The 27,586-nt window shown below is 38.2% G+C and overlaps 3 protein-coding genes, 1 long non-coding RNA gene and 1 pseudogene across 5 annotated transcripts; 3 read left to right on the top strand and 2 right to left on the bottom strand.

The window, feature by feature from the left end:
* The first annotated feature begins 4,519 nt into the window (after positions 1-4,519).
* On the top strand, positions 4,520-6,413 carry LOC133719859 (ubiquitin-conjugating enzyme E2 2-like). 2 transcript variants are annotated; one of them, XM_062146050.1, is made up of 4 exons: positions 4,520-4,704; positions 5,082-5,330; positions 5,413-5,800; positions 5,999-6,413. In XM_062146050.1, exons 2-4 carry the CDS (start codon positions 5,185-5,187, stop codon positions 6,128-6,130), a joined length of 666 nt encoding a protein of 221 aa, XP_062002034.1. In that variant the 5' UTR covers positions 4,520-4,704; positions 5,082-5,184; the 3' UTR covers positions 6,131-6,413. The 2 variants fall into 2 exon arrangements, with proteins under 2 accessions (XP_062002034.1, XP_062002033.1); XM_062146049.1 differs by lacking the exon at positions 4,520-4,704 and adding an exon at positions 4,711-4,875.
* An 87-nt stretch (positions 6,414-6,500) lies between these two features.
* Positions 6,501-7,152, bottom strand: LOC133719860 (pathogenesis-related protein PR-4-like). The gene is made up of 2 exons (XM_062146051.1): positions 6,895-7,152; positions 6,501-6,810 (listed from the first exon to the last, which is right to left on the bottom strand). Exons 1-2 carry the CDS (start codon positions 7,150-7,152, stop codon positions 6,640-6,642), a joined length of 429 nt encoding a protein of 142 aa, XP_062002035.1. The 3' UTR covers positions 6,501-6,639.
* Positions 7,153-10,909: 3,757 nt separating this feature from the next.
* Positions 10,910-11,785, bottom strand: LOC133723812 (pathogenesis-related protein PR-4-like; annotated as a pseudogene).
* Positions 11,786-19,320: 7,535 nt separating this feature from the next.
* On the top strand, positions 19,321-20,606 carry LOC133720626 (uncharacterized). The gene is made up of 4 exons (XR_009851949.1): positions 19,321-19,635; positions 20,150-20,208; positions 20,300-20,373; positions 20,465-20,606. It is a non-coding gene; the product is annotated as an uncharacterized LOC133720626 (long non-coding RNA).
* A 5,060-nt stretch (positions 20,607-25,666) lies between these two features.
* Positions 25,667-27,147, top strand: LOC133720919 (protein WUSCHEL-like). Its single transcript, XM_062147407.1, has 4 exons — positions 25,667-25,882; positions 25,963-26,313; positions 26,554-26,639; positions 26,797-27,147. Exons 1-4 carry the CDS (start codon positions 25,723-25,725, stop codon positions 27,145-27,147), a joined length of 948 nt encoding a protein of 315 aa, XP_062003391.1. The 5' UTR covers positions 25,667-25,722.
* The last annotated feature ends 439 nt before the right edge of the window (positions 27,148-27,586 follow it).

A 27,586-nucleotide genomic window follows, 5' to 3' on the forward strand; every position in this document is an offset into this window, starting at 1 on the left:
CGTGAGAAATCATGCAGAAAACCTCAGAGGAATTGACTACAGAGATGTCAATAAGAAGACCGTTAAAGACGGATATCAAATTGCTCAAGTAAGAGTAATGATCAACTAGCTCAGAGGAGCTAAAGTCTTTTCAAAATTCGATGCAAAGTCGGGTTTTTGGCAAGTCAAGATGCATCCTGAGAGTATTCCTCTCACTGCATTTGGAACACCATAAGGTCATTACGAATGGTTAGTAATGCCTTTTGGCCTAAAACAAGCTCCCTCAATCTTCCAAAGAAAGATGGACAACATCTTCAAACAGGTGGCTGAATTCTGTGTCGTCTATATTGATGACATCCTGGTCTTCTCCAAAAACAGAGAAGAACACATGAAACACCTCCACGAGGTTGTAAAGCTGATAGTCCAGCATGGAATTATCCTAGGAGAAAAGAAAATCTTCTTTATCCTCGATGAAGTTGATTTCCTAGGAATACACATCAAGAATGGAGTAATAAAACTCCAACCCCACATTCTTGAGAAAATCTGGAAATTCCCAGATAGAATTCCTGATGCTAAGAGTCTAGAAAGATTCTTAGGAGTTATTAATTATGGGAGAGGTTTCATTCCCAAAATCTCAGGACTAACAGCAATGTTATCTCCTAAAACAAGTTCCAAGAGAAAATAGAACTTCACAGAAGATGATGAAAAAATTGTGAAGCAGATAAAAAAACTCTGCAAAAATCTCCCTCCTCTCCAACAACTAGAGGAGAATGATGAAATTATCCTCCAAACAGATGCGAGTGATAATTACTGGTCCGGTGTTGTTTTGGCAAAAACGCTGAAAACTAACATTGAAAAGATCTGTAAATTTTGTAGCGGCAAGTTCAGCCCTGCAGAACTAAATTATCCCACAGGGGAAAAAGAAATTTTGGCTGTCAAGAAAACAATTTTAAATTCTCCAGCTTTTCTTGGAAAACCCTTTACTATCCGCACCGATTGTGCTAGAGTAAAGAATTTTAAAAATTTTAAACTTGATAAAGCTGCTGATAGAGGAAGATTAGCTAACTGGCAATTGTTTCTTAATCAATATGATTATAATGTTGAATTAATTGCAGGAAACAAGAACTATCTTCCAGACGCCTTAACCAGAGAAATGGCAATGTTCAGCTGAAGAGATGATGACGAAGGTCACAATCCCAGAAACAGAAAAACTGGGAAAGAACACGAAACTGATGAGAATCCTAAAGAAAAAAAATCCTCAAAAGGTTTCTGCTAAGTCCAAAAGGACTAGCCACAACTGATCAATCCCAGGGTAAAGGATTGGCTAGCCCGTCTCAAACGGCAGACGGTAAAGGCTCATCAAGACCGTTGAAGGCTGTTGCTTTGCCAAAAAGCAAATCCACTCCAACTGGAGTTATGAATGTTTTTAATTATGAACTAAAAACCTTCGCTGATCCTGTGTTCAGAACTGGCAGGAGGCTAGCATATCACCAGAAGGCAAACCTAGATAACCTCTTATTTGCCTTTCAAGAAAGAAACAATGGAATCATGTTCCCAGCCCTCTTTGCATTAGCTGAAGAACTCCATGGAAATGCTAGACCACAGTTTGAAGAAGTTCATATACAGCAGAGTGCTGTCCAAAGTGAAAAAATTCACTATCTTGAAGATCCAGAAAGTGCTAGGGTTCCTATCAAAGCATTAAAAGAATCAGATTGGTTTGAATTCCATGATCTGATAGGAAGTCATAATTCTGAGGCCTGTATTCCTCCAACCCTCTTCATTGTCGCAGGACCTTATGTTGGAAGATACGGAGTTAATGTTCAGAGTGAACATCCTCAAGAACACAAGCTTTGGCTTGTTGAAAATGGTTTTGTCCATAATCTTTGGACTAAAACAAATGATGATCTCAAGGGTTTGCCCCCTATCATCGTCAACACAGTAAAAAATGTCAAAAAAAATGACTATACTCTACGACTGAAGTTCATATCTACTCCACCAGAATGGATTCATAGAACAAACGGTGAAATTGAATACATTTCTCCTTATCATTATGTGAGAATTATTCAAAAAAGATATATTCTGCCCTCCTGTGTTGGATACAATGGCTAGCCAAACTCAAGCATTCCCTGGATGAAGGCCATGTCCCTCGCATATATCAGAAAGATCATCGAAGAGGACACAAGAAATACATTCCTGGCAGCAGGAGAAAAAACAATTATCACTGCTTACGATCATCCTAAAGCAATCAGCAGTGACCTCTTCCTATCTCTCACGAGAAAGGAAATCGACTCGACACTGGCATGCTTACAGTGGGTGGAAAAGCTTGAAAATGACAACCACTACAAAATGTATGTTGATACAGATGTCGAAGAAAACACAACTACTGCCCGAATGGCCCAGGTGGATAACAACTCCTTTGTCCTCGGCCACAACTCAGAAACAGACGAGAACATGTGAAGCAGCAGGTGTAGAAAGCACCGAAAGCACTTTTGGACTCTTCCCAAAAGCTGCTTTTGCTTTTCAAAAGACAAGGTGAAAAACATTTCACCTAAAGGGAATCTACTTTCCCCATCCGACCTCCATCATCAGGAGCACTCAAGAAAGTAGATACTCACGGAGATGTCCTGTACATTTTTATGTTTTGAATTCTAGTTTGAGTTCCGCTCCCTATATAAGGAGCCTTAGTTGCATTTGTAGAGGCATCAAAAAATCTCCTCACATCAAAAACTTCCACCATCCGAAAAATAGTTTAGGAACTTGAGCAGAAGAGTCTTCTCTCAAGAAAGAAGAATGTCATAGTAGCAGTGTGATCTTTCTTTCCTATCTAGTGTGAAGTGTGCTTTCATTACAAGTAAGTACTGTAATCATTCTTATGGATAGCTAAACAGCTTTTTAGTTGTTTACCTGAGTATGAGGCTCTGAATTTTTAGCTTGTAATTATGTTTAAATAAATATTTTCAGTGTGCTCATCCACTTCATCACGTTTTAATTTTTTTTTTTTGCAAGTTCTATGTTGTTAATTATTGTATCCAGCCTTTATCCTATATTACCTGTAAGTTCAGATTTTCTGTTTTTCTTATAGAAATTTGCCTCAGCTTAAGGTAAAAACAAGCAGCAGTGATTCCGCCTGTTAAAGTAACCGTTAGGCAGGGAGTCGTTAGATGAAAAACTTGGGCATGTTGAAGGCTAGTTTTGTTTTTTTTTTTTCAGAAGTTTGAGCAGGTTTTTCTAAGAAAAAGTGAATTTTGGACCCAAAAGTCAGCATAGGATATATTTGGCACTACCCTAGAAGGACTACCCTTAGGAGTCTTTTCCCCTAAAGTTTGTGTACTTGGGCAAAATACCAACTTGGTTGATTGATTGGGCAAAATACTTCATGATTTTGGGCAAACAGAGTTTAACCCCATATTTGTATTGGCGATATGTATGTACATGATTGTATATGTTTGTTTTATGTATTTACTTGACTTGTGAGAAAATGGGTAGTATAACATGGAAATTGCCTACATCTACGTGTTCAACTGTTTTCTCCACGTCTCATTATGATGAGGACAATCTGTCGTCGAGATGTATAGCATGTTATTTGATATGATGATAGTAACGTTTTGAATGTGTTCATCCATTTGCTTTATTTATTATTGCTAATATTCTAATAATACACAACGATTCATATATCCTTTCTCAATCGCCAAAAGGAGTTGCTTCTAACGATTGCTATGCATCACAAACACGTCGAGTGTGTACAAGATTTGGTAGGGCTATTTACATTTGATATAATATGATAGAGATAATAGAGTACTATAGATAATTGTCTCTAAGATTTTGAGAGTCAAATCAAATTATAAACATAGGTCAATCGATAAATCATATATGAACTAGTAATATCATATAATTTTATGTATATGTATTGATAGTTAGCTACATATGCCTTATTATGTTCCTCTCAGTAGTTCCCTGAGATAGTTCCTCATTTAAGAGTCCTGTAATTATGAACACAAGTCTCCATTTCTTATTCCGAGCATAGAAGAGATAAATACAATAACATTTGTTGCTTCCAAAAAATGCGTCCCCAAACCGTGCTTGTATTTTTCATTGCACGCGGTGGCTCTTTTGGCCCCGCTTTAAGTCAAGATGACTAATTAACCAATTTTAGCTTATTTTCAACTCCCTCATACATTCTGTCGTTTACTACAAAAATAATTAATTTTAATTTTCTCATCTTTATCATTCTAAATTTTAAATTTTAGGCTCGGCGAAGTTTACTTACTCAACCTTTACATTTGGTCTTTCTCCTTAAATTTTTGGATTTCACCCAGAAATTTCAATTGCGCTTATATTCAGGCTCAACTGCTCAAGTAGGGATACTCCGACTCCCAAATCTGATATTTTTTTAGTGGTCTAAAGCGCAATAGAGAACCGATCCACTCGTGTACAGCCCAAGATCTAAAACTCAAAGGCCCAACCCAAGAATATAAACCAATAAACTAAAAGGGTAGGCCAACCTTTCCTGTTTGGTCATTTTCCCAATCAGTAGAACAAAAAGAAGGCAAAGTAGTTTCCCTTCCCGCCTCGTACATTCCTTGATCACCGTCCCGATCGTAGACCACGACCCGGTTCGGACCCTCTTCGGGTCCCCACCTCTTGGATATTCGGATCTCCAGTTCAGATACCCTTCTCCCGAATTAACTCTCCCCTATACAAATGAAAGATCCCAATTTTGTGTTTGTAGGGTCTCAAATCCCTAGCTTTATTGATTGAATGGTTTGGTTTTAGAGTTTAGGGTTTATGAACAGGAGAAAGATGGTTGCTTTCGTTGTGTTGCGTACTGAAACTGTTGAATTGAAGTGAAATTTTTGATCTTTGAGCTGGGTTTTAGGGTCTTGAGCTTTAACTCAGGTCAAGCTTTTGTCTATGTTGGTGTTTTTTTTTAAGTGTTTGTGTTGGTAGTTTTACTCCAATTGAACTACCCCAAATTTAGAATTGGTTTGTTTGGTATATAGAAGTGTGGTTGTGCTGGTTTTGGGGGAATGGTTAGTTTTGAAGGACTGTTTTAATTGGTTTTGGATGGTGTTTTATTGTTTTGTGACTGTGGTGATATGTAGGTGGTAGAGGACTGAACTGATGATGTTGACTCCTTCGATCAAGACTCTGTCGAGGGACTTGGATATGCTGCGGATTGAAGAAGACCCGCCTCCGGGTGCGTAAATGAGTATGGTGCTACCTGACTTGGACAGATTGCAGCTTGCACAAGACCCACCTGCTGGCGCGGAGATTAGTATGGTGCTCCCAGGTTTGGACAGATTACGGCTTGTAGAACACTCAAGCGCAGGTGGAGAGGATGTTTTTGCAAGGTAAATAGGCTGTTTAGAGATTCCATAAGAGTAGGCTCGGTTGATATAGTAGGCAATGTATGACCCCTTCATACTTGGACAGGCTGCAGAAAAAAGTGTCGGATGACCCACCCCCGGGCGCAGATTATACTCTTGCAAGGTATAGGTTGTTTAAAGAGTTGAAGAGGCTGCTACAAGACCCACCTGCAGGGATCAGTGTGGTTCCCCCGGACTTCTACAATTGCGATATAATGTTGTGGAATGTTGTTATAGCTCCACATTCCTTGGATTCTCCTTGGGAGGGAGGCGCATGCACATTTAAGTTGACTCTTCAGTTCAGTGAGGATTATCCGCTCAAACCACCAATGGTGCGATTTGTTTCTCAAGTGTTTCATCCAAACATTTCTGCAGATGGAATTATGTCTTTTAATAATTTACTGGATCGGTGGGCTCCTATAAATGATGTGGAAGATACACTCAAGTATATCCAGGTATGTTTTTCATTGTTTGTGTAGCATTCTTGTTTCCTTGATTATATTTATGAATTTACAAAGCACTTACCAAGGGTTACATGTTGGATATAGCATATGCATTAGTCTTGTGTGTGTGTGTGTATGCTGAGAACTTTTAGTGTGTTGAACACCAAGAATCTGCAAAGACTCCTAACACACACCATTCACTTACTGCAGTCCCTAATATGTCATCCCAACCCGAAGTGTCCTGCAAATTCAGAAGCTTTCTACATGTATTTCAGCGAGAACAGACTCGAGTACAACCGAAGAGTGAGGATGATTGTGGATCAGAGTTGGATGGCAGACTAGTAACTTCTTTATGTTACAATCAGTAGCACTGTTAGTATGAGAATCATTGTGCAAATTCATCCACAATTTATCCTCCATGTATATCCATGTTTTCCTCCCAGATTATGACTCTTAGAGTTTGTTTCTTATTTCGAAGTAGACATAGTATTCAGTCTGGTAGAGTTTTGGTTGCTCATCACTGCTTTGCTTTCTTCTGTATATACAAGGGGATTAAGACCGGAATTGAACCTAGTACTTCGGCAGCTTCGAATCTGATCGATTACAATGTTGAAATGACAATCTGGTTACAAAGACTAATCCTTTTTCTTCGTTATCTGATCTAGCCAAGAAATGCTCATTGTTTTTATTCAATCAGCTCCAGTTACAATAAACAGTTGCTTCCCAGTGCGACATATCAATCATATGATGAAACTTTGTTTCATATCCTTATGTTGAAGTTTATTTACTACTTAGCAAAGAAATAAAAAATAATTAATTTGGACTCTAATTAAGTATTAGATAGGGTTGATTTAGTCGCCGCAGTCCACAAAGTCATAGTTAACAAGAAGGTCGCCTTGTGCATAGCCTCTTCCATCAGTGTCTATTTGGGAAAACACATTCACGTCCAAATCCAAACCTCCATTGCTGCACTGATCGATAATTCTCACTATTTCCTGAGCTCCTGTCCCCATGTTCGTCACCTTCATAACATATATTAATTTCAATTAACTATTTGCACAAATAGATTGATGAAGGATTGAGAATTAAGATTCTTAAGCAATTACCAGTAGGCATTTTCCGCAGGCCTCTGCTCCGCTAGGGCCTTCAGGTCCGCAGAAGGCGGTCCATCCATACCTGCTGCGCCATTCGATGGGCTGATTGGCATCAAATGTTGCGCAGAAGGCTCCTACTGCAAGCAAGTCCCAGTTGTTATCTTGCGGATTGTAGAGGTGGTATGTGGCTCTCACATTAGAAGTGGCAGAAGCACTTCCCACTATTGCACAGAAGATAAGTAACAAGACAATGCTCATCTTCCCGGCCATTTAAGTTTGACGTGACAAAGACGGCATATGGAGTCATCCATGGAGATCGACAAGTACAACACACAGAGATACGCATAGAAAATTAATATGAAAATCAAATACATTAGGCATAGCCGCATCTGCCTTGTTGCTTCAAAGTTGTTAAATTACTAGTTTAGATAATATAATTACTATAGTTTATACTTTGATAAAGAACTGTAGATTAGCGTGACTCGTTACTATTGGATCAAACAATTAACATTCCTAGAACTAGTAGTACACGAACAATTTTCTGTACGTGAAGCGGCCATACATATTGTTTCCTACTAAATGCGAAACTCTTTACCTTCTTGACTAAATTCGCAATCGATATCACCAAAACGATTATTTGGAAGCAAGATAATAGCATAATATCTAAATAACAGTGCAAAGAACCACGTACGTCAGATACTATCATAGATGCCGGGCATAGAAACATGCTTATACTGATGTACGTAACGTTAATTTTCATGTTGATTGATGGCAGGCCGAATCAAATACTGTAAGCTTTTCTTTTTATTTATTTTTCGGTCAAAGACTGCATTGTAAGAAAGTAAGCTTCAAGAAGATTCCCATGCATAATGTTGTCTCTGTTTATATTGTTGCGTACTTTTATTTTGCATATCAACTTGAGCTTATGACAAGTAAGTTTAGCATAACAAGAAGATTAACAATGCTATTCTGCCCGCTGATAATTTTCTCTATCTCTTGCCGTCTATGCTCTCAAATTGCTTTCCTTGGGAGCATGCCTAGCTCGTATTCTCATCGTGATAGACATATATTGTGAAGCATTTTTATTTTTTAAATAAGAAATTAGAAAATATTAGTTATTTAAAGGCAGACAATTAGTTTCATCCCTAATTCTGAAGGAAAATTATCTACCTATCACACTCTGGAAGTTCACTCCCGGTCTCCCCATTTTATTAAAAAGAGAAAACTAATAATGAAAAGTTGTAGAGGGATATAAACCTAAACGGCTAAACCCAACAATAGAATAGAAGAGACAAATCACACCCACAAGTACTTGCTAGGAAACTAGGCAAAGAATTCCGGCCACCACATAAATCCTTCATGAAGTGCAACATGATTCGCAAGCTTATATACGCCAAAGCATTGCCCTCTTTATAAACAAGAGATGAGCAAAATTGAATAGAGCGAGTAAAATGAAGACAATTAAACCAAACCACTAGCTTGAAGTCTCCACAAAATAGAATTCGGTTTGTTGAAGTAAAGTATCACGGGAGCTAAATCAGTCTCTAGCCATACCTTGGTCCAACTTCTAGCCCAAGCAACCCTCATATATAGCCTCAATCAATGCTACATGTGAATTTCAAATGACACGCGAAACTTAGAAGACATCTAAACGTACCAAACAATGTTAATCCCTATTTCTATTCAAACTCTTTCATCCATGAACCCATACACTATAGTTGGACATCTTGTCAAAACCCAATAAGTGTACGTGACCCAACACACCAAAAACACAAAGGAAATGCCTACGTTTTCTCGAACCGAGTCCTTTCCCGCCTAAACTGGCCGAAGCAGTTTTATTCTCCGTACGTTTTCTTCCTCTCGACTCAAACCCTTACCACTCTGATAGAACCCTAAACCTCCAAAGTTCCCTTACTCGATCACCCTCCACACCTTAGTGTCTTATGTATATATGCTGAGAAGTGAGAACTTATAGTGTGTTGAACACAAAGAATCTGAGAAGACTGTAACACACCCCATGAATTCGCTTATTGCAGTCCCTAATATGTCATCCCAACCCGAATTTTCCTGCAAATTCAAAAGCTAATTTCTACATGTACTTCAGCGAGAACAGACTTGTGCACAACCAAAGAGTGAGGATCATCATGCATGGGTAAGAGTTGGACAACAGACCAGTAACACTCTTCCATGTTATAAGTGCTAGAGTTTCAACCATGGAAGAAGAAGAAAGAAGAAGGAAGGAGGAGGAAGGAAAAAAAACGCCGAGAAAACTAAGGACTACATTGTGACTGGAATTTCTAATTACATTCATTCTCTTTATATACTAAAGCAAACTAAGTGAAATAACCAACACTAGTAAAAATAACCAACACTCCTATATTACCCTTAACAACAAGTAGCATTGTTAGTATGAGAACCATATCATCAACAATTTATCCTCCATGTATACCCGTGTTTTCCTTCCTGATTATGAATCTTAATTATCTTAGTTTCTGATTTTGAAGTAGACATAGTATTCAGTCTGATAGAGTTTTAGTCCATACCACTGCTTTGCTTTCTTCTGTAAAGGGGATAAGATCTGTATTGAACTTATTACTTTGGAAGCTACAAATTTGACTACAATTAATGGTTGAAATGACAATCTGATTTCAAAGACTAATCCCCCTTTTTCTTTGTTATCAAATCTAGGCACGAAATTTTCATTGATATATAGCCAAGAACTCCAATTGTACCTTTCACTTTTATTCATTAAGCTCCAGTTACAATAAACACTTGATTCCAGTGCTACATTTCATACATATTATGAAACTGTGTTTCATATCCATATGGTGGATTTTATTTACTAGTTAGCGAAAAATTAAATAATTAGATTGGACTCTAATTTTTTTTTTTTGAGGAAAAGAGATAACTTCATCCATTAATCCATGGCCAGAAGGCACGTACATCAAGTGTTGTCTTACACCAAAGTCATAAATGGTATAAGCTGCCCAACAAAGGACATGTGACCCTCACTGCTAACACATGCGCTCACTTATTGAGCCTACATACAAGAGATCAACTCCTCACTACAAGCCTCTCTTTGAAAAGTAAACCTAGTCGCGCCTAGAGACCTCAATTGGTATACAACTAGAGAGAACTAAGAAGCAATTCGTAAAAGAATTCAATTTCAAGTACTAGGCATGGAGACCCGAGACACAAAAGCTTCCCATTGCCCAAATCTCGAGAATCCTTAGTCGTTACTACTCAAGAGGATTTGCTAGAGGCACGAAAGTGCGTAGTTTCTCTAACAAAATTAGAGAGTAATACTAACCTAGGATTCCCATAACTTAAAGTAAAGTAAACTTGAAAAAAAAAATACAAGGCAGGGCCCAAAAGAACCCCAACCCAAGCTGCAGCCCAGAAAGGCCCACAGCCAATGCCCAGACCCAGAAGATCAGACCAGAAGATGGGCCGTACCCAACCCTCCCGGCCCAAACCGCAGACTGCCTCGCCGCGCCTCCACCTCTGCCTCCCAAACTGTGGCGTCGAACCTGCAGCACGATCCATCGCCGTCTGACCAACGGGGAGTGACTGCGAACCCGATCCACACCAAAACCGCCTCTGCCTGAGTCGAAAACAAACGTCCGATCACCAACATCATCCAACCAACCATCAAACCCATCTGGTCGGCCGCTACCACCACCAGATGTCGCCTCCGCCCCTGCAAGGACTCCAGCCCACTCTGATCCCGTCCCATTGCCACGACGCATCCACCACCTGCAACCAGGAGATAGTCGGTAGACCACCCATCGATCTTAACCTCCGAGTCAGAAGCACACCTCTGAAACTAAACTACCCGTCCGGTCACCCCCAACGTGCGTCGGCTAGGCCAAAGGCCGTCGTAGACTCCGGAGCGCAGCCGGACAGGCACCTGCGTAGCCAAACGGCGTTCTAGAGAATGGGGTTCCTCTAGAGTTTCGAGAGAGAAAAAATACGGGAGATCATCTTAATTTAGATTGGACTCTAATTAAAAAATAATATAGTGGATTTAGTCGCCGTAGTCCCAAAAGTCATAGTTGACAACAAGGTTGTTGAAAATCATGGTGTGATGATGGAGATACCAGAAAGCATGAAAGATTGGCTATGGAGTTGTGTATCAAAACCCTAAGATCTGTGAGAGCGAAGAAGACGATGAAGAAAGAGAGAAAGAGAGCTGAAGAGAATTGGATATTTCTTTGTGTTTGTTACAATGCTTAAATGGCTAACAACTTATCTGGTAACACTTATCTTATTTATACTTGACTTAGAGCTAATTGTACTGTTGACCTTGCTTCTGTTGACTATTGACTATGACCATCCGCATTTGACTTATACTCTCTTAACAAAGGTGTCCTTCCACATAGCCTCTTCCATCAGTGTCTATCTGGTTAAACACATTCACATCCAAATCCAAACCTCCATTGGCCATTGCTGCATTGATCGATGATTCTTACTGTTTCCTGAGCTCCAGTCCCAATGTTCGTCACCTTCATACATGCATACATAGATACATACATACATACAAACATACAAATTTCAATTAATTATGTGCACGTATAGATTAGTGAAAAGATCAAGAACTGATAGTCTTAAGTCTTAACTAATTACCAGTAGGCATTTGCCGCAAGCATCTGCTCCGCTAGGGCCATTGGGTCTGCAGAAGGCAGTCCATCCATATATGCTGCGCCATTCGAAGGGCTGATCCTCATCATGATCAAACGTGGCGCAGAAGGCACCTACTGCATGCAAGCAGGTCTCAGCTGTTATCGTGCTGATGGTAGAGGTGGAATGTGGTTCTCACATTAGAAGCACTTTGGGCAGAAGCACTTCCCATTGTTGCACAGACAATAAGAAACAAAATTATATTCTTCATCTTCCCGGCCATTTTCTAAGTTTACTTTGATGGTATATATGGCAGTTGATAATTTGATCCTTGGAACTGAGGATATGGTATGAGTAACCTTATATATAGAGTAGCCTAGACCTCATACGACGTGACAAAGACGGCACATATAGCACATGCATTGAAAATTCGAAATCAAATGTAGGGCTGGGACTTTAGACCCGAAAAACCGAGGAACCGGTCCAAACCGAACCAAACCGGTCGGTTTGGGTCGGTTGTTCTTCTTAATTTAATTATTTTGCTCCAATTCGGTTCTTGTTTGAGAGCAACCGGTTCGGTTTCGGTTCTCATGTTTAATTTCCCTCTTTACCCGAACCGAGGTGGTTTTTTAATATATTATATAATTTTTCTTTGTTTGCATGTTTGGTGTCAGTAAAAGTAGGCTCCCTATATTAGTATATTGTTAGCCTTTGATGTGCCCACTTGCTCCACCCCATCATATCCTTCTTTTTGTCTGCCACACATATCCACTTTCTTCTTTAATCTCTACTCGCATGGACCTTTTCCTTCCATCTCTGCCGCACTTTCTTCTTTAACAGTTCAAACTCATCCTCCCACTCTACCAAACTCACAGATGACGAAGAATACCCAAATTCACAAGCAAAACATGCTCCATTCTGTACCAGATTTGGCAGTCGACGCTATCTCATTAGTTTCTCTTATGCACCAAGCTAACCAAAATCCAATTCCAATTTGCTTTCCATTTCTTAGCTTTGAATTTTCGTCTCTGTTTCTCTGCAATAACAACCACAGAGAATGGCAGTAGTGATTTTGTCTTCAATGATGTTCGCAATTTCAAACTCCTGCTCCTCTTCGTCTCTCAAAGTAAGGACTTTGAGGAACTCAGCTTTTTCTTCGTCCTTATTCTGTCTCAACTCGTTTTCCTTGCAATCCGAATCTCAATTCTTACATCATTTTTCAGGTATTAAATCGTCAGTTCTTCACTGACTTTGCATGTTGAAATAATCTGAAGCTATTATTGAAGGGGTTTGAACCCATGTTCTCTTATTCTTCGTAGCTACTGGTCTCGAGTCTTTTATTCTTCTTCGAAGCTACTGATTTGAGATCGCTCAAGATCTGGTTTCACCAATTCAGACAGGCAATATAACCGAAGAACCGAGGAAATGGATATCGGTTCGGGTTTTGCTCGGTTCTAGAGATTGATATCCTTCAAACCGACCCGAAGTTTAGTACATCAGTTCGGTGCCGGTTCTGGCTGACGGCAGTCAAGAACCCGACATGTCCCAGCCCTAATCAAATGCATAGAATGATCCTTGTGCAAACTAGTACATTATTACTTAATACGTGGTCGATCCAAAATAGAAATTTACGGTTGATTATTCTAAATTATAAATTACTGAAGTAGCATGCATGAGTCTTGTTTAAAAAAAAAAAAATTGAGGAATGGTCAACATTACTACCACCGTTATCGTTTTCAATAACTTTCTGGAAGATACATGTGAATAATAAACCTGCCACATGAAGAGGTGAAAAACATTTTCATCTTTTTTCTTTTGTTATATGTACATATTGCCCTAGGAAATGTAATCAGGCAGCGCATGCTTTAGCTAGAAACGAGCTTTTGTTTCCTGTACTTCAAGCTTATGTATCTATCTAACTTGTTATCAATGAAAGTTTCTTCTAAAAAAAAAAAAAAAAAAGGGGGGGGGGGCACATATATATATTGTTTTCAATGCATTTTGATATTTATTGTTTGATATGATTAAACGGAAATTTATCAAATATACCATTGGTTATTGTCGCATAACTTCATCCAAATAATTATTTTGTAAAAGCAAGACATACCATTGACTACAAAAGAACCACGTACGTCAAAAACTATAAGATTCTGGATATAGAAGTATTCTTGTATTGTATCTAACATTAATTAAGTAAGAAATCCATTTCCTCAATCAAATTTGATTGAGGAAATGGATTTCTTACTTAATTAAACAAGAGAACGAACTAATACATTTCTTGAGATATGTAGATTTAATTGTAAGCCGATCGAAATTAATGAATAGCTTCAATAAGATCCCCATGCATGCCATACCTCTGTTGGTTAATTTTAATTGAAGTTGATGTTTCATTATGATCCATAATTCCATATGCATATACTTACACTGTTGTCTACTTTTGTTTTACATATTAAGTTAAACTTATGAGACATATCTGTAGCAAAAAACAATGCCTGTGCCATTTGCTTTCCTCCATCTCTTGCCGTTTTGCTCTTCTTGCTTTGTCTCATATTTTGCAAAAAAAAAAAAAAAAAAAAATACAAAAATTGAAGGAAAAAAATCAAAACTAATTCAGAGCTAGTTGCGAAGTGGTTAGTGCTTCCACTATGCTATAAGTTCAAAAGGTTGAAAAGTGAGTATGGTTCTGTCGTGCCGATGTTGATGCATTTTTCTGGTTATATTGGAGGGGAATTGAAATCATTGATATAGCCTAGTCTTAATCCAATTTCCAACCCCTCCCTTCCCACCACTTGAGCTGAAGGTTAAAGAAATAAAAGATTTAGAAACTCACACACAAGAGATTCAAATCTCGAACCTTTTAATTGGAAGATTTGTAGGCAATGTTAATGCATGTGCTAATTAAAAGTTAGAACTAACCAGGGAGCGAAGCTAAGTAGTGTTTTATGTTAAGAGTAAAAGGTAAAAAATGTAATTAGCCAACTGAAGTTAGTTTTACTAGAAGGATATATAAATACGGAGAGCCCTGTAAAAACAAAAACAACATCAATTCGACATCAATACGATTGTAATTTTCTTCGTCTCTTCTCTCTAAATCTTTCTTCCCTCTTGATCTTCTTCCTCCTTTAGATTCATACTTAGATTTCCAGCATGGTATCAGAGCCATGGCGGCCTGACCATAGCTCCACCATTGTTTCTCCCCTGCAATTCTAGTCCAGTTTCTTGTTAGAAATCTCAAAAACCAGTCGAAATTCTCAAAAAGTACCAAATCAAAAACCCTAGAAAATCATTATTGGCACAATTACTAGTCCAGTCACCAAAGAATTTGTATAATTACCAGTTCAATACCAAGAGGTCGAAGATTTGTACGATTCCCAGACACAATTGAAGGTTTGTTCACAATCTGTAGCAGTTTCTTTCCAAGATTCAAGTTTTGTTCATACCAGTTTTTAGCTGCAATTCTTTCTCAAGATTCAATCTTCAAGCTTTTCATCAATGGCGTCTCCAAATCAAGCCTGCACTGCTGTTTTTGTTCAACTCGATGAAACCAATTATCACATTTGGTTGTTTCTGATGCAACATCATCTTCGAGGCCATGGTTTACTCAAATTTGTTGATGGTTCTTATCCTTGTCCATCTCACTTTCACATTGAAGATGATGGTAGTCTATCTTCGGACAATTCTGGGCCTTATGAGCGTTGGTTGGAGCAGGATAGCTCTGTAATTTGTATGATCACAAATACGCTTTCTGCTGATGCACTCACTCTAGTGATTGGGTGTCAAACTTCAAAGGAGGTATGGGCTACTCTCAAGCAAAGATATGGTTCAATTTCTGAGTATCACATTATGCAATTGAAGTCCAACTTACATAATATCCATAAGGGGTCTGATTCAATAGAGAAATACTTGTTGCGATTTAAAAGTGCTAGAGACCAATTGGCTGCTGTAAGAGTGAGAATGTCAGACCAGGATATGAAAATATTAATTCTTGCTGGACTTCCTAGTGAATATGGTCATACGAGACAGATTATTAGAGGGAAAAACAATATAACTATGGATGAAATAAGGTCATTGCTATTATCTGCAGAATTTGAGATCGAGCTTGAACACAGGGCAATACCTTCATCTTTAGCTGCTATGTTTGCGCACAACACATCACCTATATTGTTTGGTACTTATGGTTATGTTGATATTCACTCTGGGTTTACAACACCATCTAGTGTGCCACAAGCAACTTACAATCCACATGTGACCAATTGCCATGTTTTGCCAACTGGTGTTATGAATACTGATAAAGTAATCTGGGGTTCACATCCAAAACCAATTGGCAATGGATGGAGTGGCCCAAACCCTTATAAACCCATAGGCAATGTCCTATTTTTCCCATGTGGGATGATATATATTCTCAACACGCCCCTGCACGTGTGGCGAATTTTCAAGCCATACACGTGGACAACTTTGGGTGACATGGAGCCCGTGTGGCTGTTAGGCCTGCACACGTGGGTAACCTGGCTCTGATACCATGATAAAGTAATCTAAGGTTCGCATCCAAAACCAATTTGCAATGGATGGAGTGGCCTAAACCCTTATAAACCCATAGGCAATGTCCCATTTTTCCCATGTGGGATGACATATATTCTCAACAAATACTTGTAGAAACTATGCAGCTGGTCCTACTAGTTCAGTACATCAAATTGGATTTGCTCCACTTGCTACAACCATGGTACAAGTTTCTGGTTTTGTTCACAATGGTCCATCAATCCCAAACACTGCTTATACTCCAAATGCTCTTATCAATAATGAGGCTGGGGTAACACAAAGTGGCTATATGCTGAGTACCGTACCTCAACTCCAAAATAATGGATTCATGATGCAAGTACTTGCTTCTAGACCTGCTAGACCAGCTCAGATCAATGGCACAAGTCTTTCTCAATCACCTGGTACTATACAAGAACCTCTCTACAAACATTTTCCTAGTGATTACACTCAGCAGCATGGTGATAGGTCTATAATACAAAATGGAAAGTTAATTGGATCACATGGGCATGGAGATCTTGTGCAGCACAATGAAAATTTTTCAAATAAAAATTTCACTCAGCAACATGAGAGTCTCATACAGCAACATGGTGGAAATAAGAAGTTTAGTCCACAAGGAGATTCTCCTCACTTTTCTGATGACTCAAATCAAGGCTATTCAGATGGTGAAAACAATGGCAATAGCGGCAGAAATTTCAACAGCAAATCAAGATTTTAGTTCAACATCAATCAAGGCTACAACAACTGTAGTGATGGGTTTTCCAACAAAGGTTTTAATAAGAACAAGAGCAGAAATTTTAACAGCAATGGAGACAATGATGGCTTTACTTCTAGCAATGATGGATATATACAGCAAGGTGATGTTTATCCTAACTTTCCTAATAACAACTTTGATGGAAACAAAGGTAAACCTCGACTGAGAATTGCCAACACTAGTGGTCAAACTTATAGCTGCATTGTTTGTCAAATTTGTGAGAAACAAGGTCATGGGGCATACAACTGTTATTACAGGAATTCTCAACAACAGCAAGAGGCATCAAGTTCTTTGGTTGTATGCCAAATTTGTGACAAACCTGGTCACTCTGCGTACAAATGTTATCACAGAAATTCTCAACTTCCTCTTCCGTCTAAAGTTGCAGCTTCACCTCAGTTATCCAGCCTTACTCAGTCTACTTTAATGATCACTCCAGCTTCGAATGCAATTTCCAATCACAAGGCATTTGTTTCTGCAATTCCGGATGGCACTCCACTGCATTGTAGGCAGACCTCTCATTATGTGTTATGTCAGGCACTAACACTCATTCCTCCTAGTTGAAACTATTATCTAAGGACTCTGCTGTAACCTAGTGTTTGGCCCTCCCAGCACTAGTTTGAGGGGGGATGTTAAGAGTAAAAGGTAAAAAATGTAATTAGCCAACTGAAGTTAGTTTTACTAGAAGGATAAATACGGAGAGCCCTATAAAAACAAAAACAACATCAATTCGACATCAATACGATTGTAATTTTCTTTGTCTTTTCTCTCTAAATCTTTCTTCCCTCTTCATCTTCTTCCTCCTTTAGATTCATACTTAGATTTCCAGCATTTTAGTGATTCGAAAACAATTCCAAAAACTTCTCTAGATTCATATTCACTTGATTTCTATTCCACTCATCGACCAAAAGTTCCTTATTTAGTTACCCATATTGGAAAGTGGGCTAATCTGGTTAAAGCCCAATTAGTTCGGCTCAACACACCAAACACATAAAGGAAATGCCCAACCCTTTCCCACCAAAACGTGCCGAAGCAGTTTTATTCTCTTTACTTTTCTTCCTCTCCGCTCAAACCCTAATCGATCTGATCAAACCCTAAACCTCCAAAGTCCTCTTACTCGATCACCCTCCTCCAAACCTGGAAACATCGACCCGATTCGAAAATCCATTCCGATCGAGACCTGATTTGGAGATAATTTGGGGGAAATTATCTCACCCGATTTGGGTGAGATAATCGATAATTTCTCCCAAATTTTATTCAATTAATTTTTTTTCCCAATTACAATTTTGCAATTATTTCAAATTTTAAGTGTTTAGAAGAGAAAGATTCCAACTTTCGTGTTTGGATTTGTTTAACTCGTGTTTTGGTATCGCTAGCTAGTCCGAATACGAATTAGGGTTTCTTTAATTAGGGAACGAAAGATGGTTAATTTCGTTAAAGATCTAACAAGTTGCTTAATTGAAGTGAAATCCCTAATTTACTGTTTTACAATTACCTTCCTTTTTCTGGGTTCTTATCCAATTTAGTAATGTTCTTAGGCAGTCCTGATCACCTGGTCAGCAACTGACCAGGGATCATTTGCTCAATCACCGTCCGATTGAAATCGGACGGTTCACAACTCTCTTATTCTCTCTCATCACTTAGCTGTGAACCGTCCGATTTCAATCGGACGGTGATTGAGCAAATAATCCCTGGTCAGTTGCTGACCAGGTGATCAGGATCGTGTTCTTAGGTATTAGGTTCTAAACTGTAATTTGATAAAGACTGTTAATTGGTTGTTTCATCATAGCACAAGTTTAATTTGATGGGTGCCTTTTGAGAATCTTTCGGAACAGAGCATTGCGAAAGGCCCAAGTAGACAGAACCAGGGTGCTCTAGGAGTAAGTGGTTCTTTACAACCCATTCTCCGTCGCGGAGAGATGGCATTAGCCTGAAGAAAGAGCCCCAGTTGCGGCGTTCATACTCGTTATTGCTTCAAGAGATTGGGACGAAGCTTAAAGTGTAAGTACTTGTGCTTGTTTGTGTATTTATCGATAGCATCTCGGGTGTAGTTATTCTGAAAATTTGGAGTTTCTGTAACTATATATGGCGTGTTTTGATTATCTGCTATTCTCTGCTCTATTTCAGTTTTTATATAACTGTATATTGTTGCTAAGTATATGTACTAGCTTTACCGGTCAAGTTGATCTTAGGTAATTCTACAAACCAAGGCTGCATTCAAGCTAAAATGTAGTAGAATATCGCAGGGCCAAACCAACACTGAGGGCACTATAATTCTCCAATATTGCAACCCCAAAATATCGCAGGGCCAACAAAGCATAAGCCACTACCACAAAAGTGGGCTAAGGCCACCATTTTCTGGGCACGAATCGGCTAATGGTGTATGTGGAAGTATTTGGGTTGGATGTGTACTTGCATGGTCTCACTATTACTTATAGACCTGCCTAATTCTGCTGGTTCTAATAAGATCTGTGGACATATGTCTCTCCCAATTTCCTTCAATGGGTCTCCTACCTCAAGTCTCGATTCGGAATCATCGGCCTCATCATTTGGCATCATCCTCCGCCCCAAAATAGTATTATTTTCTTTCAATTGGGTAAAAAGCCGGCTTTCTGCATTGAATCTTACAACAACTTCTCATCTGACACTTACATGGTGTTGTGAGCATGTGGGTTTCTTTAACCCATCAAATTGATCTTCTGGGTTTCTTTAATAATCGGAAAAAGTTGAGTCTTTCCTGCGGAAAAGCTACGGTTTGTATTTGATGAGTTCTAATACGGCGCCGTCGAGCTCAGGAGGCGCTGGATCTGCCGATTCAGCTGCTCCCAGGAGGTCCAAGCGGCCTAAATGTAAAATTTTCTTCTCCAAGAATTTAGATTTTTGCTTCTTTTGGGGTTTGAGTTCATATGGGAAATACCCAGATGGAGATTTTGTGTGTTTCTGCCTTCGTGTTTCGGTTTTCGATTAGCTAGATGTTCGTATTTGTTAGGTTTAGGAGTTTTCTTGAAGTTGATTATGTCTGATTTTGGTAGTTGAATTTTGAGATAGTTTCATGTTATTTATATTGATTTAAGAAGACTCAACTTGTACAGATTCAAGAACAAGCTCTGGTGGTTTTAGAATGCTAAACATTAAGTTTGAAGCATATAATATCTGGCAGCCTAACATAGATAATGCACTATTACTGTAATCAATTCATGGAAGATGTGGTAATTGATTTTGGAAATGTTTATGTGAATGTGATTCCAGTTTACTTATGCAAAAGACTAGTTGATGCAACATAGTTACCAATTGCAAAGAGCCCCAGTTTAGTGCCTTGTTAAATAGTTAGGTTCTTAGTAGCCTTATGATTAATCCTTTCAGATTCAAGATTTACTCAGCAGGAACTTCCAGCATGCAAGCCAATTCTCACGCCAAAATGGGTAGGCTTTCTAGCAATGAATCATATGTCTGCCTGGTATCCATATACCTGTTAGAATTCCAACCGTACTCTTTATACGCTTGTGCTTGTAGGTAATCTCAGCATTCATGCTCGTTGCAATCGTTTGATAAACATTGGAGTTGCTACCCTATTTGCTTCCCGAGATGTATGTTCAAGTGAAACCCAATTTGATGCATAATTGTCTATTCTTTTATAGCTCTACATGTCCTTCCTTAATCAGGAACATCTTTTATCAGGTTGTTGAAATTGTTGATCGATATGAAACTGATTGCATACCAGTGTCCTCTAGAAGTGTTAAGGTCATATACATCCAGACCTCGGGAAATAAAACATGCAACAGAACTCTGATGGTAAGACCTTCTTTCATTAACATCAAAGGACTGTAATTTCCCCATCCAATTAGAGGCTTGCTTGTTATTATCCTCCTTAAAATATTTTGATTGGGACTTTGGGAGGCAGCAATATTCCATTTGTTAAGCTAGTACTTGCATCATTATGTCTCATCTCATTCTGATTGTTTCCAAATTCTTTTGGAAACTTCAGACTATGATGGAAGCCAAAGTTTAGTAGGTGCAGCAGTGTGGCAAAAAGTAACTGTGGTGGTGTTGGTGAAAGTGGTGATTGTGCTTGATTAATCAGAAAACAGGGAGCACCAATCCTACAAAATAGCCTGCTAACTGATATCTCCAATTCTGTTATTTCATTCTTGGCCTCCAAACTGCAATTTTGTTTATGTTTTGTTGATTGTCAATATGGCTCTGTTACTTTCAGGAATCCATGGTCAACATTGATCTACCAACAACATGAATAGCAGGGTATGTATTTTTTCTTCGTTGTGAAATTGGATATGCACCAAGCTTATGTTTTTGTATTTCAAAAGTTATTATCACTTCATATTAACATTGTCTGATGTAGCAGCTCATGATTGAAGGAGAAGATGGATAGCGTCGCTGCTAGTATAGGAACATTTCAACTTCCAAGTAGTTTGAAGTATATCAACTTCTCCATAGTTTTATGTATGCAAAATTTTTTGTATTCAACTAGTAGTATTGTTGATTTGAAGGGAGTGCATTGAATCCACATGAAATGATTTCATATTTGAATTATTGTTTTTTTTTTTAATTTGAAATTTTTGAAGTCACCATTGTCAACAATAGTGTGAAGCGGAATAAGTTATAAAAAGGGGAGTGAAATTTGCACTCCCAAATTACATTCTGCACTCCCTCTTCTTTTTTTAATAATTTCTTTTGTTCTCCTTGTACTTCTTTCCGAATTTCACTCCCCAAATTACATTATGCACTCCCTTTTCTTTTTTTAATAATTTATTTTGTTCTCCTTATACTTCTTTCCGACATTACCCTTACAATCATATCTTTTTGACTCCTTCCATCTCTTTCCTCTCTCTCTCTCTCTCTCTCTCTCTCTCTCTCTCTCTCTCTCTATATGTGGAAAACTGGAACCTCTCTTCCTTCTTATCATCTTCCCATTTCTCTGATCACACGATTCTCTCTCTCATTTGGTTTTGTTACCTGATCTGGGAATTACATTAAAAACATCATTTTCCTCTAATTGTCAATCTCTTTTAATCTTGATTTGTCTCGTGATTAAACAACCAAACATCTTCTCTCCTTTGCTCTCACAATCTCGATTTGCCTCTAAATCAAATGGATTTCTTGTTGTTTTGACTATGATTGAAACTCAAAGATTGAAGAGGAACAACCCAGAAAACAAGTGATATCATTCAAACCTCGCACTGCTTTCCCAAATTTGTAAAAATGTATATCCTTGAACTTTTCTGTAGTAGCTGTCATCATCAAGTGGAACACTTCATGTCTCTGCAATCAATGGGACCCTCACAATTGGAGCCGCTAGCCACTACTACAGGCCGGAAGTTTCCGGTTCTGGAAAATGTAGACCGACCCAACGTTGTTTGGCACCTAAAGCTTACACCAGCGCCACTTAAATCTAGTATATGGCAGAAAACAGAAACACCCAGATACCCAAAACGATAAAGATGAGATCTTTATTCGATTTGGCTTCTTTATTTTCCGATCCTCAAACTAATAAGAAGTGGGTTTTGCAAGATCCTGAAGTTAATGTAATTTCTTGCCCTTCATTATGTAATCAGCTTAAGCCTAAATTATACACGGGATATCTTCACATATGGTGTATGAACTTTAGGCATTTCTACACTTTGGTGTACCAACTTTCATAACTATCAGAATGATGTATCAAGTTTGCTCCAATCTTTCATTTTGGTGTACGCCGTTAAATTTTTCGTTATCTTTGCAAAAAAAAAAAAAATCCGTTATCTTTCCTTTAGCTTTGTCAGTTTTTTTTTTTTTTTTGGCAAAGATAACGGAAAATTTAACGGCGTACACCAAAATGAAAGATTGGAGAAAACTTGATACACCATTCTGATAGTTATGAAATTTGGTACACCAAAGTGTAGAAATGCCTAAAGTTCATACACTATTTGTGATGTTTTCCCAATTATACACTCCAACCAAATTTTCCATATTTGTTTGCCACAAACATAGACCAACACTAGAAAGGGAACACGAGAGAAATTAGGTGAATCGATATTGTGAAATTGACTGAATATATTTCATCAAAAATACCAATTTGTAAGACCAAGCAAGACCCAATATTTCCCACAATGAAATTCTTCCAAATGAGTTGCAGTATTGTGAAAACAAAGTCTTTTTGAGTATGGTGGAGGAAGAAGAAAGCTTTTGGGCTTTTCCAGTTCTTCAGCCATGATGGCTCTATTGGAGGCTTTTGAACATCTGTATTCATAATTTTGGTCCTCGCTGGGTTCTTTTCTATCGAGTTGGACAGAGAGATCAGAGAGCAGAGAAATAAAGTGACTGAGCAGGGGTATTTTCGGAAGAGAAAAAGTGTTAGTCAACTAAAACTATTAAATTATTAAGAGGGAGTGCAAGTTTCACTCTCCTATAAAAAACCATTGAGTCACCATTGGCATGGTAGGACCCACAATTCTAAAGCACCAAAATTCTGATGGTGAGTCTTTGGGTATATGTCACCGGACCAAAACAAACCAACCTCATAATAGTGTTTAAGGTGGTGGCTATTGGGTTTTCACACCAATGATTGGAGTCTTCTGTTGCTGCATCATATTTGTTGGATTTTGGCGTTTCCCGTTTCTGGGCTTTGCGGTTGTATTTCCTTCTTTTTTCTGTTTTGCTTTTGCTTTCTGTTTTCAGCTGTTCGTTTCTTTACTTTGATTTCTCTAGTCTTTTTGCTTGTTTTGGCATTTGACTATGTGAATCATGTGTCTGTATTGGGCTATGTCCCTTGTACTGTTGTTGCGGCCTTGTGCCTTTTTAATTGATTAATCCCTTTGACCAAAAAAAAAAAAATTGATTGGAGTCTATTCTATCAACACACACCATTTGGAATGGTGTTGATAGCCCAGTTTTGTTGTAGTGGCATGAGATTAAAGTATAAAGCATATAAATTTCTTTGGAGCTATCAAAATTTCTGTAATTTGATGTTACTAATATTTGATCGAAATTGAAAATATTTTATAATTACTAGTATTACAATATCAATATATATTCAAATATCAATTGACATTTAAAATTTTCGTACAAATTTTCATAAATCTAAACAACCAAAATTTTTATTGAAATTAAAATTTCAAAATAAATATGTGCATATGTATATTATATATATATGAGTGTGCAAATATGCCCAACACCCATTGCAAAAAGACGAAATTGCAGCAGAGTTCAGAGCAATAGCCCATAATTCCTCACTGAGATCTATAGTTTGTTTGTTTTTTTTTTGTCGAATCATATCTATATTTTGAACGAGATCAGGCAAAGCAGGAAAAGTGTAACCACCAGTATTAACCAAGATGAAAAGCGACATAATTGCCATGGTACCTGGATTAGATAGTTACTAGAGGCATGATAACTAAGCACCTACCCCCCTCACCAACCGACCGACGTTACCAAGTTTCCATTTCAGTACAATCTTGGAATAGTGCGGTGACTGTGGTCTTTAATTTTATGTTTTTGGTTTTAAATGCAAGTTTGGATTTTGCAATTGATATCTTCTTCACTTGTTTGCGCAGAGCAGAAGCGGTCTCTCTTATTGATGTCAATATAATAAATTAATACCTGTGTTTTTACTATATATGTCCACTGTACAAAAAGGTGCGTACGGCAGCTATTAACATGGATGCAGGTTTTAATAGCTAGTGACTGTGCGAAGAGAGAGTACTAAATCCAACTACATTGTTGGCACGTCTGATGTTTGGTTAAAAGTAGACTCTCAATGACTTTGTAGATTGTATTGAAAATGTCCTACTACTATAACTATTCCTTCTGCTATCAAAAAAAAAAAAAAAACTATTCCTTCTGCTTAATGACATACAACAGTCTTTTGATCCAAAAAAAAAAAAAAAAAAAAAAAAATTTATACCCCACATTATTTTTTTTTTGAACCAAACCCAAATCCGGATGGAGATATATATATTCATCTAAAGCCAGAAGAAAATATGTAATCACATGCATACAATTTGTTTTAGGTCTTAAAATACTCATGAATTTATTATGGAGCGGGTAGATCGCATGATGTGTAGTTATATGCGCACATTAATTGTATACACCGGTACTGTTAAAATAATAGTATTGTGTGAGAGTTTTGTTAGCATAACTGCATAATTATGAGATTATCATGTCTGTCAGTTAAAAGGCACCTTGAGGCTCTCGATCTCCAAATTTTCAAATCTCTCCATAGTATAGCAGTTGCCTTTCTGTATAGCATAATGCGCTGGCTGGCTGAAATTGAGTTTCTTTGATTGATGCACCTGAACTTTCGGCTGATGTCTCTTTCTCTTCCAGAGCAGCCACAGCGGCTTCATCCATCAGTGAAACAAGATATCATCAGCTCCGCTAAAATTTTCACAAGCCTTCTATTTTCCAATCTTACCCAGATCAAACATGAATCCCACATAAATAAAGTTTACGTACCAAACTTTACTCGGCCGTAAAAAAGGCACGGTCCATTAAATTCAGGTCTAGGTCTGCACCGACTAATTCATCACTTATTTGAAATGTTCATTTGTATTCAAGTTCTAATGATTGCAAAATTAATCAAAATTAATCTTTAAATATTGTGGGCATTGATGGATCAATAGACACAATAATCGTCCATGTATGTCAACAAGGAAAATATATATGGAAAGAGCCGAGGAAGGGGGGCTTAATTTTATTTGGTGTAACATGTTTTGTTGAAAAGTAAATGCGTCTGTCAGAGGGTGGGAGAGGCATGAAAGTTCATCCTTAAAACAGCCTATATAATATGTGCGCATGCACATTCTCTGCATCGTTCTCAACTCTACTAGCTACAAGATTCCCTAGTAGGACTTATTGTTCATGCTATAGTATCTATCACTATATCACAATCCCGAGTCAAAAGAATCCCCTGTCGATCGAGCAGCGGTGGTTTTAGAGAGCCTAACATGAACAATAATAGGGATATGCATGAGGATGACTACTACTCGATCAAAGCTGCAAATGTTCATGAGCCCGCTGCAGAAGTAGCATTCACTCCAAAGCTTAGCGCTACTTCCAACATGACCCAAAGTTACGTGTTATCATCCAACCACCACCATCATCAGGGTACTTAGTAAGTTAATTAAATTTTAAAATTGAAGATATTAACATGGGATATAGTAAAACAATTAATATATTTCATACAGTGGTTGGAGTGACGCCGTCGCAAGGCAGAAGTGGCGGTGATTATTGCTATAATGGTCACCAACCCTCCTCTGCAGCTTCGCAGCGAAGTTCCCGATGGAATCCAACCCCAGAGCAGTTACGGGTCCTGGAAGAGCTGTATGGACATGGATTAAAGACACCAACGGCACAACAAATCCGACAAGTGACTGTGCGGCTTCAACACTTTGGAAAGATTGAATACAAGAATGTCTTCTACTGGTTTCAGAACCACCGAGCGAGGGAGAGACAGAAGAGACGACATGAACTCATGTCCATGCCTCAGTATCACTCTAAGGAAAAACAACTTTGGAGCAACAAAGAATCTGCAGGAGGTATTGGTCTTGGGACTGTACTGTATTAAATATGTTTTCATCTCTCCCCATTCCCCAAGTAATATGGAACTAGGGCTTAACACTAGGCCCGTGAGGCCACCTCTTTTAGGTTAATTGATTGAGTGTGCTCGAGTTTTACAAGAAGTTGTAAAATTTGTTTCTATATGAGTTTCACGATTGATAAGGCTCAAAAATTAATTAACAGATAAATCACAAGTTATGGAAATTGTCTACTTGCAGCTGCAGGACAGAGAAGGTCAAGTACTCTTGCAATTGAGCACCAGAATAAATGGACACTATCAAACTGCGGTATTCTTGCTGATCAGGTATATATCATTTTCTTAACGTATGTGGTTCTTGGACTTAACTGTATCTAATCAAAATCTCAATAAAAGATAGAAATGGATTGAATGCTAGGAATTTTTACTTTTTTACATTACGTATGTACGTGCATGAGTTTCATTTATTACTGTACGTCCGCAGGAATTATCTTCAGTGCTGACCGGCAATTACTCCGGTCAATTGGAGGAGCAATCCTATTTGGCTACACCGACCTCGGAAGCACAACGAACAAACGCATCAGCTACATTAATATACACAAAGCTCTTGGACTATCGTCATCCCCATTATGATAATGATTACGGTATGGTGTTGACTGCACCTAATATTTACAAAGAAGCAGAAAGTAGATTAGAAACTCAAACTCTGGAGCTCTTTCCACTTGAGAGCGACAATGTTAAGGGTGTTATGGATACCGAATCACCTATGATCAGAACCACAAACACAGACAGTAAGGAAGATTTCATGGCATACCAATATTTTCAATTTCTTTGAAGAATCTGAGAATCGGAGTATTAATTAGCTAGAAATCTCCTTAATTTGGAAGCGTCTGTCAATCTATCCATCTAATAAATAATAGGCATGTGTGTGTTCTTGGGGGTGGGGGGAGTGTGGGTTGTGTAACTCTTTATCAGGTTCTGTTCTTGGTCTTCCTACTTTTATTTCTTCTTTTTTGTTTAAAGGCAGTTTAATTTGTTTGAAAGGGTAAGCTTGATGTCTCTCCCTTTATGTTTAATTTGTTTCTGGCGCTGTATTGTACGTTGATCGAGGGATACGTACCTGGATCCCTCTAGTTAGGTGAACAGACCTTTTTCTTTTTCTGTAAATTAATGAATCTCCATCGTACGTATTCTCAGGTTCCCTGGAAGGAAAATTCTACAATGTGTTAACGTATGACATGCATACAATTGCCTTAAAAGTGGTAAAATGAGTT

This window comes from Rosa rugosa, chromosome 7, assembly GCF_958449725.1.
Source record: "Rosa rugosa chromosome 7, drRosRugo1.1, whole genome shotgun sequence".
NCBI classification, from domain to species: Eukaryota; Viridiplantae; Streptophyta; class Magnoliopsida; order Rosales; family Rosaceae; genus Rosa; species Rosa rugosa.

Coding starts and splice junctions, on each gene's coding strand:
- LOC133720919 (XM_062147407.1), top strand. CDS start 25,723: ATGAACAATAATAGGGATATGCATGAGGATGACTACTACTCGATCAAA. Junction 25,883..25,962: donor CAACCACCACCATCATCAGG/GTACTTAGTAAG, acceptor TATTTCATACAG/TGGTTGGAGTGACGCCGTCG. Junction 26,640..26,796: donor GCGGTATTCTTGCTGATCAG/GTATATATCATT, acceptor GTACGTCCGCAG/GAATTATCTTCAGTGCTGAC.
- LOC133719860 (XM_062146051.1), bottom strand. CDS start 7,152: ATGGCCGGGAAGATGAGCATTGTCTTGTTACTTATCTTCTGTGCAATA. Junction 6,811..6,894: donor CCTGCGGAAAATGCCTACTG/GTAATTGCTTAA, acceptor TATGTTATGAAG/GTGACGAACATGGGGACAGG.
- LOC133719859 (XM_062146050.1), top strand. CDS start 5,185: ATGAGTATGGTGCTACCTGACTTGGACAGATTGCAGCTTGCACAAGAC. Junction 5,331..5,412: donor GGAGAGGATGTTTTTGCAAG/GTAAATAGGCTG, acceptor ATACTTGGACAG/GCTGCAGAAAAAAGTGTCGG. Junction 5,801..5,998: donor ATACACTCAAGTATATCCAG/GTATGTTTTTCA, acceptor CACTTACTGCAG/TCCCTAATATGTCATCCCAA.